General features: G+C 51.1%; 2 protein-coding genes across 2 annotated transcripts in view; one reads left to right on the forward strand and one right to left on the reverse strand.

Moving 5' to 3' along the window:
- Positions 1-11,112, reverse strand: part of MEGF6 (multiple EGF like domains 6) — a 93,251-nt gene extending 82,139 nt beyond the window's left edge. The window contains exons 1-3 of the mRNA XM_039727799.1: positions 10,317-11,112; positions 7,057-7,191; positions 2,959-3,068 (exon numbers count right to left, since the gene is read on the reverse strand). Coding sequence (XP_039583733.1) covers positions 2,959-3,068; positions 7,057-7,191; positions 10,317-10,402 — 331 coding nt within the window. The 5' untranslated portion in view covers positions 10,403-11,112. The remainder of the gene's footprint in view (positions 1-2,958; positions 3,069-7,056; positions 7,192-10,316) is intronic.
- Positions 11,113-13,692: 2,580 nt separating this feature from the next.
- Positions 13,693-13,937, forward strand: part of TPRG1L (tumor protein p63 regulated 1 like) — a 4,382-nt gene continuing 4,137 nt past the window's right edge. Inside the window, exons 1-2 of the mRNA XM_039727556.1 lie at positions 13,693-13,732; positions 13,785-13,937. The exon at positions 13,785-13,937 is cut by the window's right edge and continues 134 nt beyond it. Of these exons, the coding sequence (XP_039583490.1) occupies positions 13,693-13,732; positions 13,785-13,937 (193 nt within the window). The remainder of the gene's footprint in view (positions 13,733-13,784) is intronic.

Here is a 13,937-nt window from a genome sequence, read left to right on the forward strand (position 1 = left end):
GAGATCCCACTGCACACCAGCCCTAATTAAACTGTCAGCAGAGATGCCCTTCCCCTGCCCTGCACTCCTGGAACACCATCAATGATCTCTGGAGGCAGATAGGAAGGGCCACAAATCCTGCTGACACGTTCTGGCACAGCTCTGTGCACTCAGCAGCACACACAGCCTGAGCCCAGACCCCACACACCAACCAGAGGAGCTCCCAGCACCCAAAAACAACAGCCTGGCTGTGTGCCCCTGCCCCAGCACCCCTGATGGTCACTGACAATTCCCTCACACCCCTGCAAACCCCCAGCCTGGAGCTGCTCAGGATGAGGGTTGATTTACACAGAGCCCAGGCACGTTCCCTGGTGTGGGAAATAGAAATAAAATCTTTTAAAACCCCTCTCAGTTACCCTGTGGCTGTAAAGCTAGGAACAATCCAACACCCCAGGACAGAGATCAGCACACAGCCCCTGGCTTGGGGCACCTGCAGGGCCAGGCATGTTGTGTTTGTGGGGTCCCTCGTGGCAGGGAGGAATGATGAATCTGAATCTCCATGTTCTCAGAAGGCTAATTTATTACTTTATGATGCTACATTATATTCAAGAATACTATACTATACTAAAGAATACAGAAAGGATATTTACAGAATGCTAAAAAGATAATAATGAAAACTCCTGACTCTTTCCAGAGTCCTGACTGGCCAAAGAGTGAAAACAACTCACACCACAATGCAATGAAACAATCACCTGTGGGTGAACAATCTCCAAACACATTCTAATGGAGCAAAACACAGGAGAAGCAAATCAGATAATTATTGTTTTCCTTTTTCTCTGAGGCTTCTCAGCTTCCCAGGAGAAAAATCCTATGTGAAGGCATTTTTCCAGAAAATGTGAATGCCACACAGGCAGAGCTGTCCCATCTGCCCGTGGGATGCTCCTCCAGCTGCTGCCTGTTGGGGTCTGGAAACAGAGAGCACAATTCCCACCTGAGCCCTCACCTGGAGGCTGCTCTGCTGCTGCTCTCAGGGGCTCAGAAGATGATTGACAGAGCAATGTAATTTTATTTTCTGCCCCCTGCCTGTGTTGAGGGCCGGCAGAGATCAGCTCCCTGTCGTGCCTGTTGCACTTGAGGCACATAAAAATCTGTTTTTCTGTCCCAGGAATAAGGTTACAGCACGTCCTGGGTGTGAACCCAGTGGTACCCAGTTGGGTTGGAAGGGCTGGATGGGGACAGAGCTCACCATCTCCAGGTCACAATCCACCTCAACCTCCCCAGCAGCTCAGCAGCAATTCCTGCAGGAGTTTTTGGGCTGCTGTCACTCTTTTGTCCCTCTCTGCTCCCCTCCAGCCCAGCCCTGCAGTGAGCAGCCCCTGAGGGCCACTCCCAGCCCTGGTGATGAGAAGGATGAGTTCAGAGCGTGCCTGAGCAGCTCTATTTCCTTTTCTCTGCTTCCTTCCTGCATGGAATTACTCATTTCCTTGGCAGGAAAACTCATTACAGAAGGTGCTTTTCTGAGTTCAGCTGAGGTTATTATCTGCTCACTGACAGGGGCTAAGAGGCACCCGTGGAGCTTCCTCTCCCCAGTGGGTTGTTCTCCTTGCCACAGCTTGGAATAGGAAGAATAAAGACTGGTTGTTTGACACACCTTTTTATCCTTTTTTTTTTTAAAAAAAAAGCTTTGCTACAAGCATCAAAGCCCGAGGAAGGCACAGACAGCCTCTCCACAGAACAAAAGACAAGCAGCTGTGGGAGACACCTTCCTGTCTTGGAGGTCAATCCCAACCCTGGGAGCTGCCTCTGATTGCCCTGATGGCAGCTCAGACCCCAAAATGCTCTGCTGTCTGCTATATCAGACCCCAAAATGCTCTGCTATCTCCCTATCACCCAAATCCAAAGCTGCTTCCCTGTGGGGAAGGTGGAGATCACCTCCAAGGTGTAAATAAGAGGAGAATCAGGCACGGGGGCAGGAATTGATGCCACAGCACAAGGGGAGGGCAGGGCCCTGCACAAGGTAACATTTGGTTCTGCACATTAAGTCTGGTTCCATTCAAGAGGTTTTCCCTTGCTCTCAACACCTCAGAAGTAGTTCCCAGTTAAATGTTTCCCCAGCTGGACGTGGCTGCAGGGTTTGGGGAGTGACACAGCAGCTGCCTCCTGTGTCAGACAGAGAATCTGGAGGGAAATGGGGAATGTGGGGCCCACGGGGATAAAGCTGCCTCTGTCTTCCTCAACAGCAGCATAAAATCATCTTACAGGCTGGTGTTTGCACATCCCCATCATGTGCAAACCTGGATACCTCTCACAGCTTCCCCCACAGCTGGCAAAGGGTGGAGCAGAGATCCCAAACCTCTCACAGGGGCAGCTCCAACTCGGCCCCAAAATAACAAACCCAGCTCCTGACAAACCTCCTCAAAGCAGCTTCCAGAGCTTTATCCAGTGGAATCACTAGAAACATCAGTCTGGCCTGGATTTTAAACAGCATTTGGCAAGTGGATGAATGGCTGGGACACTGAATGTAGAAATTCTCAGAAATGGAAAACACTGCACAATGCTTCCCAGGAAGACAGAGCAGCATCCTTCTGATGCAAGGAAATAATAATAATAATAGTAATAACAATAGTAATAATAATAGTAATAATAGTAGTAATAATAACAGGAAGAAGGAGAAGGAGAAGGAGGAGGAGAAGGAGAAGGAGGAGGAGGAGGAGGAGAAGGAGGAGGAAGAGAAGAAGAGGAAGGAGAGGAAGGAGAAGAAGAAGGAGGAAGAGAAGAAAGAGAAGATTATTATTATTATTATTATTATTATTATTATTATTATTATTATTATTCCAGGAAACAAACCCAATAAAAACCCATAACAGTTATTTTTAAGCACATTTTACAGACATTTAAAGACATTTTTACCGCATTTCCTGCAGGCACAGGACTTGAAACGAGCCCAAACCAAGGTGAGCAGAGCAGAGTGACACTTACTGTGCAGGCAGCCTGCATCCCCTGCAAGCTGGGACCATCCTGGGCAGCACCTGTAGGTGGTCTGGGACCTCAGCTGGTACACCTGCCTGTAGCCTGTGTAATACACAACCCTGAAACACAAAAACCCAGCCAAAGTCAGCTCCTGCAGGGCAGGGAAACGGGGAAGAACAGGATTTGTAGCCATGGGTGCAAATAAAATGAGGTTTGCAAAAGTGCTGCCATTGCTTTCCACACGGCCTGGCAGTGATCACTGCTGCTAAGAAAATACTAATTTGTTCTAATTAGGAACACAAGAGGCAACACCCAGGTCCTCATAACACCCCAGATTATTTTTTTCTCCTTTTCTAGACTATTTACAGCTCTGAGCTCCTCCCTTACACTACCTGCTCACCAAGGAAATGTAAATTTTAAGAACAGGTATTTCTGCCTCAGTGAGCAGGAGCAGGTGTCTCTAAGGGGCTGGTGAAATAAAAAATCAGCATAATCCTGATGGCAACACCAAGAGTTGTGCTGGACACAGCAAGGCTCCACAGCTTGGCAGGGAACACTGAGGGTCCCTTTCACTGCTCCCAGGAGTGGGAGCTGGGGGACTAAAGCAGGGACTGATCTGAAGCGTAAATAAATAAAAGCGACACATTTTTTGCCCCGGAAATTTGGTGTTGTGTGTTTGTGAGAATTGAAACACAGATAATACTTCTGAAGCTGATTTTTAAAAAGCTCCCTTGGCAGAACATGAAACTGCTCCACCAAAGCGAATCAGGCAAACAACAACAAATATTTGGCACCAGCAGATGTGTTGTGCATGTCCACTGAAAATATTTACCCTAACTCAGTCGACTTGTTTGATTTTGTCTGGATGTTCCTACAAAAAAAGCCCAAATAAAAGTGAACCTTTAATCCCTGGGAAGGAAACCTTCAGCAACTCCTGCGTGCCAACCAGCACGTGGAAGCACAGCTGAGAAAAATAAAAGCAGATACCAATATTTTGGTTTTGGTTTTCTATGAGCTGTTAACAAATTATGAAGGAAATTGTTGTGTTCCAGAAGCAGCTGAGAAAGCAATTCCCAGGCAGCAGGCTCCAGCCCACCAGGATCCTGGTGGTACCAGGAGCTCTCTCCAGCCCAGCAGGAAGGAGAAGGGGAGATGGTGGATGCAGGGTGGTGTGAACACGACAAAGAGACTCAGGGATGGGGAGGAAAAATTCGAAATAGTGATGCAGGGCAGCTCAGGGCTCCCTGTGCCCCAGCAGTGCCCTGAGCAGCCTCATGCCACCCTCCTGGGTGGCTCTGTTGGACACTCCAGACCCTCCAGGCAGCTCTCAAGGAGAGGAAAATATTGTGACAGCCTCGGTGCCTCAGGGTATCTGGGTGCTGCAGACGGGAAAGAGCCACAGAGGAGATACTTTATCTTCAGTGTTTCTCTTTTGTGTTTTAAGGAGTCCCTGGCACAGAAAATGGGGAATGAGCCAGAACTAATGGAACACAGGGAATCCTGCCGTGTCCTGCTGCTGGAAAATCCCCATCCAGCCCCTCTAGGATAGCTGGGATTCCTTCAAGCTTGGTTATGGAGGGCTGAGCAAAGCTACCCGCTGTCCTCACTCACTGCACAAGGGGATGCACAAACATCCCTTCACCGGGAACACACCCGAGGATGCTCCAGCTGAGCAGATGCTGCTTTTCCCAGTCACCTCCAGGAACTCCAAGGCCATTTTCAGGCCAGATCCTGGAGCTGTGAACACACTTCCTGAGCTGCCAGAGCCGGGTCCAACTGGAGCAGCTCCAGCGTCCCGGCGAGTGCCGACACCGCGCTCCGCTGCCCGCACGAGGGAACTTGGCAGGGCACTCCCAGCTCCTGGAAAAGCCTGCTGCAGTGGCAACTCCCAGAAGTTTAGAGAGAGGAAATCTGGGACAAAACCTTGCCCAGGGAATGTTCTGCTGATAGTCCTTTCCCTGTCTGGATTTTACAGCTCCTGGGGTGAGATCCCTCCGTGGCTTCACCTCTGTGCTTCCATCAGGATCAGTTTTAGCACTGGGCTGTTCTGATATTTGTAATGAAGCAGAACTGATAGTTATATCATTTCAGTCCCTTGATTTGTGATGTCAAACCCATCCCTTAAGGAGCTGAAGGGACTGCTGGGGCTGAAGAGCTCCAGCCTTTGAAGTGGAAGCAGACAGGACACCCATCCTTCCAAAGCCTCCCCTGAAAACACAGCCAAGAGTCAGACTCTGTTTGCTCCTTTGTTACCAGGACACAGATCTCATCACCAGGGTAATTACCAGCAATTACAGGTTAGGAGGAATTCCTAAAGTCAGGACTTAAAAGCTGTCTTGAGTCCAAGATGTTTCTTTGAAACAACAGCTATCATTTTTATTCTGCAAAGGCTTGTAACTCCCTAATGAGGCCGGAAGAGCAGGTGGAGGGTGGAAGCAGCTTGGGCACGTTGTACTTTGGCTGCTGCATAGGTAAGAAAAGTTCCTTTTTGTTGTATTTGCAGGGTGCCCCTGGCAGGAAGGAATTATGAATCTGATTCCATGTTCTCAGAAGGCTAATTTGTTACTTTATAATACTATATTATATTAAAGAATACTATACTATACTAAAGAATACAGAAAGGATACTTACTAAAGGCTAAAAAGATAATAATGAAAACTCCTGACTCTTTCCAGAGTCCTGACACAGACTGGCCCTGATTGGCCAAAGAGTGAAAACAACTCACAGCAGAATGCAATGAAACAATCACTGAAACAATCCAAACACATTCCACATGAGCAAAACACAGGAGAAGCAAATGAAATAATTGTTTTCCTTTTCTCTGAGGCTTCTCAGCTTCCCAGAAGAAAAATCCTGGGTGAAAGGATTTTTTCAGAGGATGTGAATGCCACAGCTTTTTTGTGCTGTAACAGTGTTCAGGGCCCCTCTCTGCAGGACCTGCCTGGGCTCCCATCCCTGGCCAGCTGGGAACCCAAGGGATGCTGTGATTAGGTGGACAAGCACTCAGGGTCTGTTCCAGCCCTGTGCTCACCTGTGCAAGCCCAGCTCAAGCTCTTTTGACGTGGGCCTGAGCATGGTCCAGCTCAGGGAGTGAAAGAAACAAGGTGACCTGTCCTGGATTGCCAAGCAAATTTTATTCTATTTGCCATCTGTATGGCAGTTGTCTTCTATTCAGTGGGCAGGTTTCCTTATCTCTTCCACACCCACTCCCTCCAGGAGACATCTGCTGATAACAGGCCATGGAGTGTCCCTGCATGGCTGATAAGAACTGCAGCATCCACTGGGAGATGTGAGCCCAGAGGGAGGAGCCCAGCATTCCTACCTGGATAGAATCTGAGATTCTGGAACACCAGCATGGCTTTCTCCACTGGATTTCTCAAAGGAACAACTGCTTCTTCCACTGGATCTTCAGAGGAAGGCTGCACCCTTCCACAGGATCCCTGCTCCAACAGAACCACACCTGACACTGCAGGAGGGCTGCAGCCACAATTCCAATTGGACTGCTACCAACACCCTGACCCACAGGGTGTCAGGCTGTGTTCTGACTCTGTCAGTGTTGTTTTAGTTTACTGCATTGTTTATTTATATTTTTATTTTCTTCCCTAATAAAGAACTGTTATTCCTGCTCCCATATTTTTTTACCTGAGAGCCCCTTAATTTAAAATTTATAGCAATTGGGGGGGGGGGGGGGGGGGGCGGTTTTTCTGTTTTTGGGGGAAAACCTCCTGTCCTGCTGATGTTACATAATTGATGAACAAATGATCGCACGTTGTGTCCCTGATTCAGGTCAGGAGGTGGCAGGAGGAGGAAGTCCTGTCAAATGTTTGAAAGAAAAAGGAGGTAGAGGAGCAGCGGCTACATTTTTCCATTTTAGAGGAGGCTCCTGCCTTCCTTAGACACCTGTCCTTCCAAACCAAGCCATGACCCTGCAGCAAATCCTGCTGACCCCAGCAGTCCCTACCCCACACCCATCCCCTGCACCAGGGCCACAATTACTGTCATTTTAGCCAACAACCCTCACTTCCTTAGTGCCTGTGGAACTTCCCACCCTCCCGTTTCTCACGAGGAGCAGCCCAAGGCGGAGGGAGGAGCACGCAGAGCACCCACCTGGGCTCGTAGCCCGCGCACCAGCGGCGGCCCCCGCAGTCCTGCTTCCACACCCGCGCGGCGCGGCTCAGCGCCCGCACGCACGGCTGCCGCAGCGCCACCACGCCCAGCTCCTGCTCCGCGCACACGTTCGGCCTGCAACACAGAAATGCAGGGCTGTCAGGGATGCAGGGGGTCCAGAGGGATGTAGGGGAGCCAGAGGGAGGGAGGGAATCCCAGCTGCATGGCTGCCGCAGCGCCACCACGCCCAGCTCCTGCTCCGCGCACACGTTCGGCCTGCAACACAGAAATGCAGGGCTGTCAGGGATGCAGGGGGTCCAGAGGGATGTAGGGGAGCCAGAGGGATGGAGGGAATCACAGCTGCATGGCTGCCGCAGCGCCACCACGCCCAGCTCCTGCTCCGCGCACACGTTCGGCCTGCAACACAGAAATGCAAGGGTGTCAGGGATGCAGGGGGTCCAGAGGGAGGCAGGGGGTCAGAGCTGTGAGGGGTTGCCACGGGCCCGTGGTCCCCAGCTCCTGCTCTGTACACAGTTTGGCCTGCAACACAGAAACGCAGGGATGTCAGGGATGTCAGGGATGCAGGGGACTATTAGGGATGAAGGGAATCACAGCTGCATGGATGCCACAGCCCCACGACCCCCAGTTTCTGCTCTGCACACACATTCGGCCTGCAACAGAGAAGTGCAGGGCTGTCAGGGATGCAGGAGATCCAGAGGGGTCCAGGGGGTCCAGGGGGTCACAGCTGTGAGGGGCTGCTGCAGCCCCACGACCCCCAGCTCCTGCTCTGCACACACACAACAGAGAAATGCAGGGCTGTCAGGGATGCAGGGGGTCCAGAGGGATGCAGGGGAGCCAGAGCGATGCAGGGGGTCAAATTGCAAGGCTGCCACAGCCCCACGACCCCCAGTTTCTTCTCTGGAAACACACATTCGGCCTGGAATAGAGAAATGCAGGGGTGTCAGGGATGCAGGAGATCCAGAGGGATGCAGGGGGTCAGAGCCGTGGGGGGTTGCCACAGGCCCATGGTCCCCAGCTCCTGTTCTCCACACACATTTGGCCTGGAACAGAGAAATTCAGTGGTACCAGGGATGCAGGGGATCCAGGGGGTGTCTCAGGTTTAGCTGGGTGTGTATTCTATTATGTGTTAGAGGTGGGGCAGTTATCTTCTGTTCATTGGGCAGTTTTTCTTTATCTCTTCCACAACCAATCCTCCCTCAAAATAAGGGTTTACACCTTGTTTTTATTTATTATATATCATAGATATAATGATTATATACTATTTTATAAATAATATAGTAAATAATATCCACTTTTTATCCCGCTTTCCCACTGGATTGTGCCAGGAAAACCCTCAGCTCCCTCTCTCCAAAAGGTCCCATCCCTTCCCTGAGATTCAGACCCATTTACCCCGGGGGATTCTCTTACTCCTTTTATCTTTTGCTTTGTCTCTTTACTGGCCATTTCTAATATATGTCACATTATAAATAGATATGTATATTTTGCCTCATCTATTAAGATATCCTGGGAGATCTCTGCTGTTCATGGCCAGTGAGCGTCCCTGCATGGCTGATCAAATTCCATCATCCCATTGGGAGAAGCTCCGCCCAGGGGAGGAGCCAAGCATTCCTACCTGGATACAATCTGAGCCTGGAACAGCACAGCAGCCTTTGCCCACTGCATTCCCAGAGGAGCAGCTTTCTTCTCCCCTGCATTCCCAGAGGAACACCAGGCCCATCTCCAGCAGCCCTGGAGCTTCAGAGGAAAACTCCAGCCTTGTGCAGGATCCCTGCTCCAGCAGAAGCACAGCTGGCACTGCAGGAGGGCTGAGCCCCCCTGGGATGGGACTGTGCCACCACCCTGACCCACAGGGGCCAGCTCCTGTTGTGGCTCTGTCAGTGGTTTTTCTTTTTGTACTACTGCATTTGTATTTTTTTAAATTTTCCTAGTAAAGAACTGTTTATCCTATTCCCATATCTTTGCCTGAGAGCCCCTTAATTTCAAAATTATAATAATTCGGAGGGAGGGGGTTTACATTTTCCATTTCAAGGGAGGCTCCTGCCTTCCTTAGCGTACACCTGTCTGTTCAAACCAAGACAGGGTCACAGCTGCGACGGGTGCAGAGCTCCCACTGCCTGGATTTCCTGCTGGCAGGGCAGGAAGGGCTTGGGCAACCTCCTGCACCCACCCCCTCCATGAGTTAATCACTGCAGGGAAAAGAAAATTGCCAGGCCCACCAGCCACAGGGGTGGTTTCAGGCTCATTCAGAGTTAAGGGCTGTGAGGCTACTTCCAATAAATCACAGAAATGTACTTTGTTTCTTCTCTAATCCTAACTCTTTCTCCAAGCACAAGTCAGTGGGTTTAACTAAGGATGAAGAGTGAGACATTTGTCCCTGACTCCACGAGCCACTTGGCATTTGGGGCTGCTTCTGCTGCTTCCAACAGCAGCCAGAGTTTCTTAGAAATACTTTCTATTAAAAAAAAAATAAATTAAAATAAGTCATTTGGACGTGGTGAAGCTTAGAGGTCACAGCTGGCATCCAACTTCTCCAGGCTGCTCAATTCCAACCCCGGCGTGCTGGCACAGGGCTCTGCTCCAGTGCCCCGTCCAAGAAGTCCTGAAAGTAACTGTCAGGGCAGGAGCACAAAACCCTGACGTGGGGAGAAAAAGCTGCTCCTTCCAAAACCTTTATCTTCTAAAGGACAGGCTTTTTTGTAAAGAATTAAACCCCTCAGGGAGGGCGGCTTGGAGTCTGCACCCCGCACCATGGACAAAGGGAATTGCAGTGATCCCCTGGCTCTGAGAGACCATCTTCTGGCAGGAGGCCAAATTTGCAAGGAAGTTTTCCAGAGCAGCCAAATGATTAACACCAAACTGCAACTGTAAAATGTAATTAAAAAGAGCAGCCTACGTGCTGCTGGAGTAACAGCAGCGGGCGGGGAGGAACGTGGAATAAGAAAGATTGGTGAAGTGAAATAAAAGCAGCAGGTCTTGGAAGAAAAGGCAAAGTATTCACACAGGAATCATCTCAGAAAAGTTTCAGCTAAACCAAGGAGTTCCCTCCTACAAGAAAACACTATCCACATTTTCAATTTTCTATTAATCTTTTATGCACACCTAGAAATAAATAAAGAAACCCACAACAGCTTGCTCCCCACCTCCCCTTCACTCTCTGATTTGAAAACACCGCATTTGCCTCCTGCTTTTCCATTCCCTGCCCGACAAAACCCCTCCGGAGCTCTTTTCTTCCTACTCACATGTGGGGCTGCAGTTTGCTGCCAGCAGCCAGCGGAGACATTCGCAGCGCCACGAGGAGTGACAGTGCCACGGCAGGAAACTCCATGGCAGCCGCTCCTCTCCCTCCAGGTGCTTCCAGCGGTTATCCCGGCAATCCCGCAGCCTCCTCCCCACAGGCTCCTGCTGCCGAAGTGCCAGTGCCTGTCCTGGCAGAGGACAAAGCTACGGGAGCACAGGGGAGTCCTCGTCTCGCTCCTGGATGCTTCCTCCCCCTCGGGTTCCGCTCAGCGACTTTCTTCACTCCATTGGAAATTGCAGTGCAGGTTGCAGCTGGATTTTTCCCCAGTCCAAGCCCGGCTTCTCATGCTCGTTTGCTCGCAGTGAAATGCACTGAAGTGACTTTTCCTCCTGGGATTTGCTTCCTGGCAAAGCTGGCGGACCTGGGGGCTCACCAGACCTGGGTTGTGCCCAGCACAGCAGCCCCATGAGGGCTGAGCTGCTCCGGAGCTGCCATCCCCTTCCCCAGGCACTTCGAAATCCAGCCCTTGGCAAGGAGAAAGAGAAGGAGAGGAGGGGTGCTCTTCTGGCAGGAGAATCTCACCTCGCAGGGCTCTTCCCGAAGCAGGCAGGGTGATCCTTCACTCCATCCACAGAGGTGCAGGCATCCTCCTGCCGCAGCTCCGCGCCTTCCTCCCGCACACACACGCACCACAGCGGCTTCCCTGCGGATCAGGGGACTAACAAAACTTCCCCCCGCCTTTCCCAGGTCCGGCTCCTTTCCCTCACATGCTCTCTTGCCTCTTTCCTCGCTGTCAGTCAGAAATCCCTCCCACGAGCAGTGCCCAGCCCCGAGCAGAGGAGGGGGAGGATGGAGGGATGGAGCAGCGGTGCTTCGGGGCTGCTTCTCCACACGCAGCTCTTCTGCACTACCCAAGGCTGTGTGCGGACACACCAGCACAAATCCCTTTCCCAGAAGCTAGAAAAACATCCCGCGGAGATTCAATCTTCCCCGTACACTCCAACAGACAACAAAATTGATTGCTTCCCAAGGAAATTCTGCTGGCAGCAGCTGGCACAGCGGGATGGGGAGGAGGAGAGCAGGGATGCTGCACTAAACATCTCAAGCACCTGCCAGCAAACTCTCCCCAAGCATCCAGAGCAGCAGCTGGGCACCTCTGAGCTGCCCCAGAGCCCTCCAGAGCTCACTTGGCCTGGGGCAGGTGCTGATTTCCATCAGAGAAGCAGGAGAAGAAGGAGGAAGGCTGGGATAGTTTCATGGACATATTTTGTGGCTGAAGGACAACCATTAATCAAGACTAAAGTCCCCAAGGGCCATGCCCAAAAGCTGCTGGCCCTTGGTAAAAACTGAAGCAGCTGCTCCTTACAGCAGAACCCTCCCAAGGTCACAGCAGTGCCATAAATCCTCAAGTAAGAGAAAAGAGCAGGTGAGGGGGGTTAATGCTTCCACTTAGCAGTAAAATATCAGCCAAGCCTAACGGATGGGAAGAAAACATCATTCATTCTTCCTTGAGAAGAAAGGCAGCTACATAAAGATGTTTTATAACAACAGAGAGAGCTCCAGGATGCAATAAATCCAGGCCTCCCTTTTTCTATCTGGGATTAAAAAGTTAGAACTTTTTTACAGTAGGAAACAGGCTGCTCCCAGTTAAGACTTCCAGGGATTCCTCCCAGTGGGCAGAGCCTGGAGTCGGGCTCCCTCTCCAGGACACGGCCCGAGGCCAAGGATGGGGATTGATCGGTCCAGCCACAGCTGCCACGCTGCCCCAGGTGACAATCCTGGCTGTCACACAAGTGGGACACAATAGCAGGGTCCTGGCTGGCCTGGCGTGGTCACTCTCCCAGCCACAACCACCCCAGACAGGAAAAGCTGCACTTTGAGGAGTGACCCAGCACAAACTCAGCTCTGTAGTCCTTTTAAAGTCCCTTTAAGGCCAGCAGTGAGGTTTCCCACCTAAAAAAGCCCATGTGAGCAAAGGCTGTGGAGAGCAGGGGATTCATGGGACACATGTGAAAGACAGATATTTGAAACCCTACCCTGTCTGTGAAGTCAATTTAGTGTGTTTTCAATTTGATATCATTTCCCAGCACAGCCGCCCGCCGAGGATGTCATCCTCTGGCTCCATGTAAAACAGCCCTGAAAGTGGTCCAAGATTTGATACAGTTCCATAAATACTGACGATAATATCTGCAGTCATGCCAGAGACCACAGAAACTGAAACATTAACATGCCATTCATTCTCCAGCATTATTTAATCTTTGCTATCAAGCATGCTGGATGTGATATGGGCGCCAGGGCTCTCCATGCACAATCCTGTCCCTATCCCACCCTCCTCTGGTACCTTCCTGAGCTCTGTCCTGATGATATTTAAGGATCTTGCACATCTGACCCAGATCTGCCTCACAGCAGCTCTGCCTGGCCTCTCTAGACCCACACATCTTGTTCCTTTATGAGTGTATGAGTCTTGCCCAGACCACCTGGGCAGAGCAGAGCAGCATTTTGGCTGAGCTCAGGGCCTCCCACTGTACACTGTGTGATGTGTGTGGGTTCTTGTCTTAGCCCTGAAAATCCATAGCAGGGCTGAGACAGGCCCCATACACCTCTGGGTGTGCAACCATGGTGGCACCTGGGACCTCATAGAGCCCCAGGTGTGTGACAGTGATGGCATCTGGTACCTGAAACAGCTCTGGGCAGGGGATGGTGAAGTATCCATCACTTGGTACAGCCCCAGGTTTGTGATGGTGACAGTACTCAGTACCTTGTGCAGCCCCGGTGTGTGTGACAGTGACATCTGGTACCTAACCCAGCTCTGAGCAGGCAATAGTGACAGCACCCACCGCCTGGTACAGCCCTGCTGTGTGATGGTGATAGCACTGACACCTTGTACAACCCATGTTGTCCAGGCACCTGTTTGGATTTTAGGAGTTGTCATCCATATAAATGACACACTCAGGTGTTTTTCATCATTTCCCTTGTTCAACCCCTGAAAGATTAAGATCTTCACCCTGATAATTTCCACCATGCCAGAAGGATGGTGCCCAAGCTGCACAGTCCTGGAAACTGGGAGACTCCAGACTTTAATGGAGAAGACACACTCCCATGCCCATCCCAATGCCCATTTTCATTCCTGTCACACTCTTTCTTAACCATCAACTACTGACTGTGACTGAGAAACGAGACACCGAGGCCAGATTTATGATTTAATGGGTGTTAACAAGTCCAAGTGTTCTTTCATTCCTCCTTGAGAAGAAAGGCAGCTACATAAAGATGAGAAATGAGACACTGAGGTCAGATTTATGATTTAACTGGTGTTAACAAGTCCAAGTGTTCTTTCCTGGCTGAAACGTCACTCCCCCAGCTGACCGAAGGCGTGTACGATGCTCACAGCACTGACACAGCGAGCATCGTACAGTGGCGGTACCCGGTGCCTAATCATCTCTGCGCAAGGGATAACTCCAGCGCTTTGTAGAGCCGCGGGTGCGCGGTGGCCGGAGCGGTGTGTCCCGCATCCCGCACCCCGCATCCCATCGCTGCCGGGGCTGCAGTGCCGCCTCCCGGCGCGGCGCGGAGCGAGAGGCCCCGCGGCCGCCGCGCCCGCCCCGCTCCGCAGAGGAGCAGCTTT

Source organism: Passer montanus, unplaced genomic scaffold (assembly GCF_014805655.1).
Source record: "Passer montanus isolate IOZ18808 unplaced genomic scaffold, ASM1480565v1 scaffold62, whole genome shotgun sequence".
Taxonomy (NCBI): Eukaryota; Metazoa; Chordata; class Aves; order Passeriformes; family Passeridae; genus Passer; species Passer montanus.